General features: G+C 39.6%; 1 protein-coding gene across 2 annotated transcripts in view; it reads left to right on the top strand.

Moving 5' to 3' along the window:
* Positions 1–14,202, top strand: part of SMARCA2 (SWI/SNF related, matrix associated, actin dependent regulator of chromatin, subfamily a, member 2) — a 223,346-nt gene that overhangs the window by 79,288 nt on the left and 129,856 nt on the right. For both annotated transcript variants that reach the window (XM_019517644.1, XM_019517646.1), the window contains 8 exons: positions 4,946–4,999; positions 6,124–6,254; positions 6,440–6,500; positions 7,950–8,050; positions 8,201–8,348; positions 10,297–10,460; positions 12,684–12,750; positions 13,296–13,406. In XM_019517644.1, coding sequence (XP_019373189.1) covers positions 4,946–4,999; positions 6,124–6,254; positions 6,440–6,500; positions 7,950–8,050; positions 8,201–8,348; positions 10,297–10,460; positions 12,684–12,750; positions 13,296–13,406 — 837 coding nt within the window. The remainder of the gene's footprint in view (positions 1–4,945; positions 5,000–6,123; positions 6,255–6,439; positions 6,501–7,949; positions 8,051–8,200; positions 8,349–10,296; positions 10,461–12,683; positions 12,751–13,295; positions 13,407–14,202) is intronic.

Genomic DNA, 14,202 nt, shown 5'->3' with positions numbered 1-14,202 from the left:
AGAATCAGACACATAGCTCTTCATTTGTTTGTGGAAACAATAGCAGATGGAATTAAGAGTAGTAGAATGAGGTATCTCTTTCTGGAATCACACCTATACATGTGCTTGATGCCTGCTCCAATGTGTTCTAATTAGAACATGTCCGAGCAGACTCAATTAATGATGTCTGCTGGAATGTTCTAATTAGAACACTCCAGCACCCTCGGCGTCATGTGTATTCAGCATCCCCATGTTTCAAAATGGTGGCAGGGATGCTTTAACTAAAACTTGTTGTAAGAAGCGCCCCACCAGCATTTTGAAGTGTGGGATACTGAATGCACAAGGCACTGCAGGTGTTTTAATTAGATTGGCTCCCAAGAAAATGGCCTCCTCCTCACCCCCACCCTGGAACAGATGTAAAGATGCCCATAAATGAGTCATTCCCTTAAGTTTTTTGATGTCTAAGAGTGTCTGAGAAGTACCTCTTTATAATTTATCCATATTGCTTACCATCAAGGATGGACACGGTTCTCAAACATGGCTCCTAATCCTCCCTTTATGCACTCTAGGTCTCAGTCATAAATAAAAAAGAAAAGTACTGCTATACAGTCATAGTCCCTGCATATCATTTTGTATCTTTGCCCTCCATAACTGAGTAATCAATTTGGAATATTTTCTTTTGGAACTGTTGCTTAGTGGAGATTATGAGCAGAACCCTATTTCACTTTGTGCCGAAATGGCTGTGTAACTGCTGTTTTTGGCACTTGTGGCTTGCAGTCTTACTAGTGTGTTTCCTCAGTAGGCTGTGCTCTGTCTGGGCAGGTGCACCACTCCGTATGCACATACCTGAGCATAAATCCTGAAATTGTGGCCCAACAAGGGCAAGGAAGAGGCTCTTCTATGTTTCAGCATAGTTACTAGGGCACTTTCCCAAGAAACAGGAGACCCAGTTGTTGGTTTCCTCTCTCAGGCTTCGAATCTACATCTTTCCAACTTCCCAAGACCAGTGTGTTCAACACCAGACTATAGTTTAAACATTTTCAGACTGTTTCTCTAGCCCTTCTCTTGAAGCTGAGCCACTACACTTTACATTTAGTAGTCATTGGATAAAATTGATGAGGCATAGTGGAGAAGATTCTGCACTATTGGAACCAAGAGTCCATCCTAGAACCCAGGGCCCATTCCCTTCCAAGTTATCATCCATTTCACTGAACCACACACCATCCAGCTTTTCCTCTTTCTCCTGGTCCTATGTATCTTTCTTGGCTGCTAAAGGGATCAGCTTTAAGTGGAGGACAGGAGAGTGGAACTGGATAAAGGTTTGCCCATTCTTGGTGGTTAGAGTACTGTGCTGGCAAGTCAGAGAGATGCAGGTTGAAACTCCTACTGGGTAATGGGGGTCTCCTGTTGCTTCCATAAGTGCCCTAATCCCTCTGGTATGGGGCTAGAACATGGGAAGCTTCTCCTACTCCAGCATCTAATATCCTTCAGTCATGAGTTTTTGCAAAGTACAGTTTCATCACATATGGTGCTACATACCTTCCTGGCCAGAGTGTAGCCTACTGAGCCTGCTCAGTTGTAATATGGGCACTGGAGTAAGATTGCAAACTGTGCATAAATGCCACAAATGGCAGTTATGTGGCTAGATAATGGCCATTTGGGTGTGTAAAATGAAGTATTCTGCCCTGTGCCTCTACAGCACCTGTTACTTAGGAGGAACCAATCATGTTGTTTTTGTGCCAGTTAGGAGAATTTTTTTGTTATATAGGCTGTAATTTATTGATCCTAGATGTGCTCATCTTAGTAATAGCTTGGCAGGTGGCAAGCTATAATCACCATGAGCTAGCCTGTGCTAAAATGCTGATGATTTTTGTTCCCCATGCAGCCTGCCCACTTGTTTCATCTACCTGTTACATTAGACTGAAAATTTTTGGATCAGGGATTCTCATTTTGTGGAGTACCCAGGGAGATTCCCACCTGGCTGGACTAGGAACAGTGGAGTACAATGGAGATGTTAAATAATAGGCTTGCCCAGTGATGGACAACTAAATTTCTTCCATTACTTTTATTTACTGCACTCTTTTTTCCCCCTCCTCCTTTCCTGGGCAATTTTAGTTGTAGTAATCTGTTAGTGTTAGGTTATGTATACTTGTTATTTTTAACGCTATATATGCTCTCATAGCACTGCAGAAAAGTGAGTGTACTTGTGTTCAGGTTGTTTTAAATGATGCAAAGATGGTAGATCCGTCACAAAAATGGTGAAGCCATAACAAAAATGTGGCTGTATGAAAGTCTGCAGAAAATTGGTTATTGCTACCCCAGCAGCAGGACCAGTTCATTCTGCTTAACCAGTTCATTCTGAGGACTCAAGGTCAAATCTCTACCATCATGAACCAGTATGCCCTCCCCCTCTTCTCCTTTCTGGGCACAGTTCATATCTTCCCTGTCAACACAGATTCCCATTTCCCTGGAGGGCTGAATTGGGTGGCCTTCCAACGGCTGTTCATGTTGTTCTTGAATAACTTTCAGCTAATATTGAGCAACATGTAAGGTATGGGCCCCTCTTCCCTGTTCTACAAGTGACCTCATCTTTAGTAAGGGAAGAATTAGGGAATTTCAAATAAGAAATCCCAAAATTTCCAGGTCAACTGTTTGACAGTATATTCTTTGCATCTTATTCTGATACCATTCTGTGACTCTTCCCTCATGTCTCATTTAGCTTCCTTTTAACATGGTAACATATGCTGTACATTCTGTTTAGGAAGTGGTATTAAATTATTCCTCTCTGTAAGAGAGATGCCTCATGCCTGATTCACTGTGAAATGCTCTTAAAACCTACTCCTACTCTGTGTTCAGCAGATTCTTAGATTTCCAAGGAACAGAAACTTGATTTTGAGTTCAAAGAAATTCTGCTAATCACCAAGCTGGTGTCATATGGGACAAATTCTGCTCTGACTTGCACCAGCAGTGGGCCTATATAACTCCACTTATTTTAATTTATAAAATAGATTATCTCTGGAAAATCTTCCTGCTAAATCTATCTGGTTAGTATGCTGATAAGAGAAAGGAGATGCAGAACCCCATTGTGAGGTGTCACAATTTTGTGCACATCTAGACTTCAGTTTCTTCTTCCTCCTTTCCGCAGACAAAAATAATGCCATGGTTTTACTCTGTGCTTCTCAGTAATAAAGAAGTACAGTAGGAGGACAGTCTGCCTGTATTATTTAAGGTTTGGATTTTTATTGCTGTGTCTATCAGCAAGATTCTCTCAGTGCTTCCTCACTTTTATCAGTTAACATGTCAGTAAACTGCCATGAATTGAAAGTGGCAGTACAAACTTTCATAAGCTGTTGGAGAACTCTTTAAGAACCTAAATTGTCTTTATTAATCATGTTGAGGTGCAAGGAAGGAGCAATACATGAGCAGCTTCAAGTATAGTTTAATGATTGTAACTCATTGGTTATGTATTATAAGGTAATAGAAGTTAGTATGCTAAACTTGGTGATAGCATTTTTAAGACTCAATATCAATGCACATTTAAAAACATGTTTTGTAAATATCTAAAAAGTTTTAGGAAGGTTAAGCACTTCAGGGGCTGTTTCAGCCATTCAAGGTGGAGGGTAGTCATGAAAAAATGAAACTGGTGTTTTGGGAGCATGAAGGTTATTTAAAAGAATTATTGGTGGAGGAAAGTCTTCCAAACTGTAGACCTGAGCCATATCCTCCACTGCACATATGTTGGAGTTCACACCTTTTTGCTAATAGGTTCTGAGCTCGGCACTGCAAACAGAAGGATGTAAAACAAAAGAAAGATTAACACTGAGAAGCTTGACCAGAAGTAGAGATTTGAAATGAAATGGGTAAACATACCAGACAGAAGGACAGATAAACCTTCACTACATTTATTAAGGAAAGATAGCATTTAAATACTCATTGCCCTACACGCACACACATTACGTAAAATATGGTTCTAGTCTACAAAAAGTGATTGCTAAAATAACCTATCTTTACTTTTAAAAAATCTGTTCCCTTTATGTTTTCACAGGCAAATCTGCTTACTTTAGAAACAAAAGTAAAATTAGGTTCTTGCTAGCACTGCAGAGTCAACACTGTAACAGGAGGGGGAGCTGAATTCTGTTCTTTCTCACACATCAACAGAATTGTTAGCCAAGTTCCAACTGTAGAGGTATATTATACCCTCTGTTACTCTCATGCTACCCCAGTGTCTTAAACTGAGGTAACTAAGTGCCAGATGTAGCACACAGAATAGTAGTGCAGAGGAAGAGAAGATTCTAGCTTAATTGTGGAAGTTAGTCTTCTGTCTGTTAGCCCCTTAGAGATTTTTTATTTGTAAACTGAGTGTCTGTGATCTGGAATAATTGGCATTTAATGAAAAGAAACCCCCTAGTGCTCTTTCCAGTCACATTTCAAAGTAGAACTGAGTTATGTGCACATCCAAAAAGCTGGTTACATGAACAATATGTTCACAGCTTTTCCAGATTTAGGGCAGCTAAGAATAAAATATATGAAAACTACTGTTATTTTAAGTATGTTTCCATCGCATGTAGGAACCCCAGTTCCAGCCCACAAATCCATTGTGCTGATTGGGTGCATCTACACATGCCCCTACGGCACCTTCGTTACTATGCCTTTTGGAAGTACTAAAACACGGCTTAGTAACAGCCCGTACTGAGCCATGTGCACCGCGCACAGTTATTTATAGCAACTACTACAGCAAAGTGGCATGCTATCCTTGGGGAGTGCATTGTACGGCGAAGTAGCTGCTGGTTATGTGTAGACGCATGTGGATGCTACGTCGTCGTAGCATCATGTGTAGACATGCCCATTGAGAACAAAATGTCTCCTGCTTTTGCCCTTCAGTTTCCATTGTTTGTTTTTTGAGTTTATAATTTCCTATACTCTTTTTAAATAGAACTTAACATTATGTCTGTGTTTTTCATTATAGAAGGCAGAGGAGAATGCAGAAGGAATGGGATCTGGTCTTGGTCCTGATGGAGAGGTAAGAATGTGAAAAGCCTTTTTCTCAAAGGGCTAGGTTTTTCTGAAGAAATGGCATTATTTGTTGCTCATGATTTAAATAACAAGGAGGCAAATACCAGAAGATTTACACAAAGCACAATGGAATTATTCACATGAGCAAGGGCTACTAGCATGCGAGTTGTAGATATATCATGTTAACACACAATGTTGTGTTACTTCAGGTGTAATACTTTACAGTTTAAGAGCAAAAACACTTTATGCAACAGTGACTATATTGTCCCAGGCTTTAGTTCAAATCAGTATGAACTGATCATTTCTCTTTTATGTATAAAGAAAGGTTGAATGATTCTGCTTATTTTACCTGTGTCTTGTCTACATGTGAAAGTTGTGTAATTTAACTATACTGGTATAGTTAAAGAATACAATAAAGTTCCAAGTGTATATTCATTCATATTGGTGAAATGTGTTTATATCAGGATAGCTTGTTCCTGTATGAAAAAGAGGTATAGATTATGGTGGTATAACAGACCTTTATAACTGTTTTGATAATATTAATAATAGCAAAAAATTATTTCCTTGAATTAATTTAGTTTACACTGACACAAAATCTGTGTGCAGGCCAGGGCTTGGAAAAACAAGGAAGGTCATTCTGGTCTGTCTTAGATTTGTTGAAGTATTATTGATAGGTGAAAATGGGTTTATTGTGAGCGCTTAACATAGTAATTGAAGGAAAGTAGATGACTTCATCTACTTAAAATGTTAAAGCCTCTCTATATTTAAAAAGGACAAAAGCCCAATAAATATTTTTCTTGTAGGCCCCCATTAATTAAAGCAGCAACTATGAAACAGCTATAAATATATTTTGACCATCTCTCTGAGAGAGACCAGTAAATGTTTCTGCTTGATTGCCTCTTCACTCAGTTGCATTTAATACTGAGGTATGTGTTTGAATGTTACACACAGCAATATCATCACCTGGTTCTGGCTAGGTTGCCAAGTGAGAAATGGTTAAATATAATGTTTTTTGATTCTTCATTGATGTTTTGAACCTGAAATTGTGCAGTTGTTGCTAGCTGCGTTTATGGTCCCAGAAGATCATAGAAAGTCCAGCTAGTTTGAGCTATAATATTTTTTCACTTTCAGCCCATAGATGAGAGCAGTCAGATGAGTGACCTTCCAGTCAAAGTGACTCACACTGAAACTGGCAAAGTTCTTCTTGGACCAGAAGCACCAAAAGCAAGTCAGCTAGATGCTTGGTTAGAAATGAACCCTGGGTAAGTAGCTAAACAAAGAAACAGGCTTTCTTGTTTCTTGCATCTTTCACTTATTTTGGTATGTCTGACACCAGTCATTTCTCTCCTTGAATTTTATGTACTTGGCTCTTTATAAACTGAGTTGGAAAAAGAGAGATTAGTTTTGTTTCTTTCTAAATTCCTATTCCTTTATCTTCCCTGACAAGCTATGAAGTTGCTCCTAGGTCGGACAGTGAAGACGAAAGTGGGTCTGAATATGAGGAAGAGGTATGTGTACTTGTTTTCTATTCTCAAGCATTATTAGCCATGAAAATAAGCATTCTTTTCCTAATAATTAAAGAGAGAAAAAAAATCACATAAGTTTTAAAGAAAAGCAAGTGTTTAAAACATTTGAAACAACTATAATACATGCAAGGAAAACTAGGTAAACACTATTCTCTTCATAACTTTTATCTTTTTCCAGTGTTGATAAATGCCTTCTTGATAATCTGTAGGAGAGGCAAATGTGTTCTCTTTTTTGATTATTAATATTCACTAACCATAACAAACAAGCTCCTATTTAATATGGCACTCAGTGAAAGGAGGTGCAAAGTCTCTATGATGAATGAAGTTGATTGATATCTTTATGTTTTAGATCCATTTTATCTCTGTGTGTTTAGTTTGTATTTCTCTTCAGAGAGCAATACTTTCTTAATCCTTCTGTTATTAAAATGCTAGCAGCTGAGGAGAGAAGACAAATTTGCTGGTAGTAGTAATCAAGAGTTTGATTCAGTCATTTGCAAAACTGCATTAAAAGCATTTGATAGAATATGTGTACACAGATCTTGATATTTTACAGCTGCATATCAGCATTTGGGAATTTGATGTTTTTCATGGTAATCCTTCAATGAAGACATTTGGCTGGGATGTTTCAGACAAGGGAAGGAAATGGGGCTGATTAAAACAATAAGACCTGTGTGTGTGGTGATTTGTTTCTGTTGATCATCACATCACATCACATCACATGCATAATCTAGGGAGAAGGGTGAGCCCATTGAGACGTTGCTTAGTGCTAGCATAGTGATGGTAGCTGGTGTACATTTATATCTGAAAATAATCTTCAACACAAAGAAATGCTTGTTTTCTAAAAAAAAAAAAAAAAAGTATTGTAAGTATTTTTGGTTAGTTCTCAAGATAGTAAGCTATGATGATTCAATAATAAGTTTCTAGTCTATTCAGAATGTTAATTACATGGACATTGATGTAGCACGAATCAGAAAGTAGTGGCAGAATCCTAAGTTTAATATTACAAGCTGCTAGCATTGTGCTGATTTAAAACAATGCCAAGGCAATCTAAAGCCTTTGCAGATAGAATTGAACTGTACAAGTTTTAAAATAGTAAATATTTTAAAACCAATTAAAAAATGTTTGCTGTAATCTTGCAGAAGTGTATACGCCTGCATAATGTAATGTATTAATAGCAGTAGAAGGAGCTTTTTAGAGATGGGGAAAACTGAGCATGAAGGAGGAAAGTGAGTTGCCCAAGGTCACCCAGCATTTGAGTGGCAAAACTGGAAATAGATACTATTCTATTTATGTTGTCTTTGTTGGATTCCTTTTGCTGTAAAGCAGTATGAAAGCTGTAGAGAAATACCAAAGTGTAGTTTTGCCAAAGTTGTGACTGAGAAACATATTTTTCTTTCCTGTTGATCTGTTCCTTTTCCATCTTTTCTTTAGGATGATGAAGAGGAGTCGAGTAGATTAGAAACAGATGAGAAGAGACTTCTAGATCCTAACAGTGAAGAAGTTTCTGAGAAGGATGCTAAACAGATCATTGAGTAAGTGTACTTTAGGAAGTTGCCATACATGGAACAGAGATTATTTTACCTTTAGTTGAAGAATACTTGCATAAATAGTGAGAGTTCACTGAAAAAAAATTGTATAGGGAGAATTTAACATAATATATGTCATCTGTACCTACCTTCCAGGACAGCCAAACAAGATGTGGATGATGAATACAGTATGCAATATAGTGCTAGAGGATCTCAATCCTACTACACAGTCGCTCATGCAATCACAGAAAGGGTGGAGAAGCAGTCTTCCCTTCTTATTAATGGCACACTAAAACATTACCAGGTAAGAAGTCTCACTGGAGTTTCTTTCTGTAGTTGCAGTTTTTTTTCCTTGTAAGGCAGTGTTGCTGGTGGTCCTAATGCAGCACCTGGGGCGGGCACAGTGGGGCCCTATCCAGCTGTTTAGAGGCGGTTGTAGGGGGCAGCTGAGCCCTAATTTAGCTGTGTTGGGGAAGGGGGCTTGGCTTGCCCCAACCTGGCCCCACGGGTATGTGGGGGCGGGTGGGCAGAGTAGCCCTGATCCAGCCTCAATCCAGCTAAGCGTAGGGGGAAGGGGGTGTGGCTTGACTCTGAGCCCTGCACAGGATTTGGAAATTTGGCAGTGGGGAGAGGTGGCAGCATTAACTGCCACTCCTCCCCCACTGCCAACTTTACCAATGCATGGGGAGGCCCGTGGGCTAGATGCTGTGCTTCCATGGGTTGGATTTGGCCCGTGGCTGGAGATTGTGAGGTATAAATGTTTCTCAGCTGTAAGAACCTCCTTCCTCTTTCTATAATCAACTGTCTTGTTCAGTATGCACTTCCTGTCCCTTTCAACAAATGAAACAGAGGTCCTACAGGTATACACAATAACCTGTAGGTCTGTTTAGGTTTACTGGATTGGGTAGGGCCCTGTATATAAAGTAGTATGTGATCACATTACTGAAGGTAGTATTGAAATAAATATGTGCAACAGGCCAAATCTAGGTTGGCTGTGCATTCTTAATTCTTACACATCCTAAATGTTCTGCTGTTGCAAGCCAAGTATTTTCTTAATATAGTTTTCTTGGATGTAGCTACTACTTCTGAGGCATCAATAGAACTGAAAGAAGTATTTAGCCATGTTTGTCTGATGTCAGACAGAAGGATGGGCAGGATGGCACCTTAGAGACCAACTAGTTCAGAGGGGCATAGGCTTTCACTGGCGACAATTTCTATTAGATGCTATCACCTATGAAAGGTTCAGCTTCTCTGAACCAGTTGATCTCTAAGATAACACCCTTAGAGATGCCTTCTTCCATGATAGCACAGACCTCAATTGCTTGAGCTAATAGAATTGCTGATAGCTGTAGATTCTTTATTTGGATAAGCCACTAGTGAAAGGTGAGGCAAATGAGGTTCACAGCTCTTTGTTGGTAGCAAGGGAGAACAGAATAGAAGTAAGAATAGAGTAAAGGTGGGAATCCTGGGTTCAATTTCAGATTTTTGAGGGAGTGCAGTCTAGTAGGCAGAGCCTTCCACTTGTGCACTGTCCCACTCTACTAACATCTCCTCACCCACAAATCTTTGTCTCTGCATTTCAGTCAGGCTTCTTCCTCTTTGTTGTGTGGACCCCAATGGAAGGCAGTGATGACATAGGAAATATCTGCTCCCTATTCTCCATTTTGTGGCTTATAGATAGGCTAAGTTTGGATGTACTGTCATGGGGATAATAGAAGGTCCTGCTACCAGAGTGACTTTCCCTAGAGCCAGATTTCAGGTTCTTGCTCCAAAGTATGGAGACACTAGAACTTTACAGTGAAACAGTTGTAAGGATTTTTTTAATGTTGACCACCACAGTGATTTCCTGTAACCTAATTCTTGAAAACAGCTGAACTGTTTTAGTCAAAAAAAATTCAAAAAAATTATTACCCTGAGGCAGGCATCTGGTTTGAGAGATTTTAAATGTGGGACTTGTAATGAAAAGCATTAAGAAGCTATAAATACAGGTACTGCCACTGACTCTACCTATGGTATAAAATATAGCAGTTTGAAGCTTAGTCCACACTGGGCCTGAAATGTTTTTAAACTGATATTATGGGATATTATTTGTTTCATTCTTTCATTTACATGCTGGTGGCTCCCAGCACATCCGTTTGTTGAAGGAAACCTAGCATCAAAGCAGTAAGAGAAATGGAAGCCTCACTTTTGTAATATTGGTATTAATTACCTGGCAGATTTCAGATAATTGAAGCTGTTATTCTTCATTTCAGCTCCAGGGCCTGGAGTGGATGGTTTCACTCTACAATAACAATTTGAATGGAATTTTAGCTGATGAAATGGGACTAGGAAAGACCATACAGACTATTGCACTCATCACTTATCTGATGGAGCACAAAAGACTCAATGGCCCCTATCTTATCATTGTTCCCCTTTCGTAAGTAAACTTCTTCCACTGTTATCATCCTATGCCTTGCAGATTGGTTTATTAGCAGTACATACTTGTTTTTCAGTTAATGGTGAGATGAAGCACACAGTGGGATTACACAGAGCTGGTATTCTGAAAGTAGCCTTTGATTATTTTTTTCCTGAATGATTGGCTGGCATTGGAAGGATGTCCAGATGGCTGATAAAAGCACTTGATGCCATTAGTTTCACTGTACACTCAGCAGGCAAGCTCTATAGTATCTCTTACTCATTGTCATTTATTCCTAACATGAGCCTCAGGAGAGGGAATGTACCTTTCTTCTCTATTATATTACATGCTTGCAGTGTCCCTGTTCAACTTTAAAAGTGCTACTTACAGCCTTTTATTTGAGCTTTAAAAGACACCCCACCACATTTTAGGTGACTGTACTTTTAACACCACTGGGTTTTCTTCTAAGTGTAAGTAGCTGTCTAGATGTGGACATGTTTCTGATTTACATCCACTGGTCACCAACCTGTGCTTGTCTTTTCTCCCATTTTCCAGGAACCATATGATATCCGTGTATTTACATTTTTTTCCTAAAGTTTCTGAACTTTGGTCTTTGCACAATTGATATTTAATTCATGGGGTTTTGGTTTTTTAAACACTTTGTTTAGATGGGCATAAAGCTATTCTAGGTTTTTGTCCCAAATGACACTTAAATTGAAGGTGTGAGGAATGCCCTTGACAGTCTAGAATCCATCCACTATTTGGTTTGTTTCTTAATTGTTGGAAGAGGAACTGAGACTGAGGCATTTTATCAGTTCCTTTAGCCATTCTTTAAGACCATTTATTGTATAATGCTGCTTAAATAGTATAGTACAGAAATGCAGGTAGATTAATGATTGATACAACAATGGAGCTGGTATTTATGAAGTATCATTAAAACAACACAGGTACTTTTAACTTTGGACTATATGGGGCTCTTTCTGAGTAGTTCTAATTCTCACCTGTTTGAATTAAACATCAGAAGATGACTTGAGTCTTTTCTATGCATATCCCTTTCTCCCCTCTCTTGTCTACTAGATCATAGGATTGTAGGGCACCTATACATATGCTGGATGTCTGGTTCGATGTGTGATAATTAGCACACTTCAGAGCAGACTCAATTAATTGCTGATTAGCATGCTCCAGCAGCCTCTGCATCATGTGTATTCAGCGTCCCATGCTTAAAAATGGTGGTGGTGGGCCTTTAACTAAAGCTTGTTGAATGAGCTTTCATTAAAACACTCCCACTGCTATTTTGAACTGTGGGACACTAAATAGGCATGGCACTCCAGGCATTTTAGAGTGGCTCCCCTTCAACACTCACAACCCCGGCGCATGCGTAAAGATGCCCAGAGGGCTGGAAGGGACCTCACAATGTCATTCAGCCTCATGTTCAAGGCAGGATCATCCCTGACTAAACCATTTCAGCCAAGTGTCTATCCAACCTACATTAACATGCACCAAAACCTAAGCATGTGCTTATGTACTTTCATCCATGGGCCAGATGTGGCCTGCCAACTGATCTGTATCTGGTCCACAGGCAGCCAACCACCAGCTCCTGGGATCTAGCCCATGGGTAGCTGGCAGCTCCAGCTGCCATGTTGTGCTAGTGGGAAGGTGGGACTGTTTTCTGTTATGCTGGGTGGGTGGGCAGGACTGCTTCCTCCCAGGGCTGATGTGGCAGTGTCAGCTGTGGACCCAGGGGGATGCCCCGATCCCCACTTGGAACCTGCCAGGCACATTCCACAGCTGATGCTGGCACTTGCCTGGAGCTGCTTCCACCACACTGCACTGAGGGGGTGGTATAAGCTGCAGGCAGGGCTGGCAGGTTCTGGGATGGGGATGGGACTCTGGGCATACTATGGTTCTGGGCAGGGGGTGGTGGGGACAAAGGGAGGGAGGGATAGAGAGAGACAGAGAAGGAGTATGCTACAGCTCCAAGGAGGTGGGGAAAGAGAGAACAAGGATTAGGGTGTGCTAGAGAGAGAGAGAGGATCAGGGCATGCTATAGCTCTGGGGAGAGGGAGGATGGGAGTCGGTGTGCGCTACAGCTCTGGGGAGAGAAGGAGAGAGCAAGAGGACACCAAAATTTATTAAATGGCCCCCCAGTCAAAAGAATTGCCCACCCCTGTGATAAAGTTTATAAATATCTTAAATTTAAATATATAACGGTTATATTTTTTGTTATTGTTATTTCTTATCTAGGACATTATCCAACTGGACATATGAATTTGACAAATGGGCTCCTTCTGTGGTTAAAATTTCTTACAAGGTTTGTTTCTCCTTTTTTATATCTATATCTATATATATATATAAAAAAATGGAAAAGTAAAAAATACAGCCCCTCTTTCCTCATTCTCTGTGCTCATCTGTAAGCTGTTTGGTTGTAAAGTTTTGTCATGTACATCATGTACTAAACAGCGAGAGTTAATCATCCCAAGAAGATTACTGTAATAAACCATAATTACTTTCAGATAGTGAAATGCAGAAGAAAATTGTTAATTATCATATTGCAAGATTTCTGATGAGAGTAATACAAATGATAAATACTGCACATTTTGTATAATGCTGAATACTTTGCTGACAAGCTATTGCAGTTTGAATTGTTCATATAAAGGCAAGCAGTTATTAGGGAGACTACTGCATGCTTCTACTTCTGGGTATACTGAATTTTACCCTTTTGAAGGGCTCTGGAATAAATTAATATACTGCTGTATGATTTTTTCATTATGGCATGCTCTTACTCTGGGAACTAGAGATAGTAAGTAGAAACAAACTATATAACATGTTTTTCATGTTTTACTCTCTATATTTCAGGGTACACCTGCTATGCGTCGCTCACTTGTTCCTCAGCTTCGAAGTGGAAAATTTAATGTCCTTTTAACTACTTATGAGTACATAATAAAGGACAAACACATTCTTGCTAAGGTAATGAGACTCCTACCATGTCTTAACTGTAAATTTTCTGCATATTATTGGAACTGTGTGTACTGTTAAGCTTCTGCTATATTGTTTGGGATTATTTGTTTGCGGTGAGAGTTTTTGCTTTTAAAACAGATTCTTGAGATGATCATGGCCATGCTGAAGTCTTTGCCTTGACTTTTCACATGCCCTTTTACTCCCTATTTACAGTTGCATTTCCTCAGTGATTCACTTTTCCCTGAAAGAATCAAGGTTTTCCTGGCTGTGGCTAAGACAATAATTTGCTGCTCTGAGCTCATCAGTACCATGGATATATCTATCTGTATCTATATATATGTCCCTGGAAAAGTGTGATTTTTCTCCACACTGCCTAATGCTATTTTTCCTGATCCTCATTCATGATCCCTGTCTTTTTAGCTATATGTTTCTCAGCAGAAGTGGGCCACTATTACAAAATCATCAGTTGTATAGTATTTTCTATTCTCATGTGGCTAGGGAGTCACTTACACCTTGAAAGATCACTTTTCATCACCTATATGTGATCCAGATCACTTTTCATCATCTAAAGATGTCCCAGAGGTAATGGATCCATTTAAAAATGTGCTGCTAATGTGACTATACTTTATATACACACAAACCAGACCAGCAAGGTGCACATTTGACTTAGGGAGAAACTTGGTGACTTATTGCCATTCAGTAGCATAACTAGAGATTATGCGGCTGGGACATGATCCCCAGATGCAGAGTTAAAGGGGGTTTCAGCAACAGGAGTTGGGGCAGTACTTGGGGGGGGGGGGTGGTT

The sequence above is a fragment of the Gavialis gangeticus genome, unplaced genomic scaffold, assembly GCF_001723915.1.
Source record: "Gavialis gangeticus isolate Ggan-Ray unplaced genomic scaffold, GavGan_comp1, whole genome shotgun sequence".
Classification (NCBI taxonomy): domain Eukaryota; kingdom Metazoa; phylum Chordata; order Crocodylia; family Gavialidae; genus Gavialis; species Gavialis gangeticus.
Note: the sequence above shows the minus strand (reverse complement) of the source record. Positions and strands in the feature narration are given on the sequence as shown.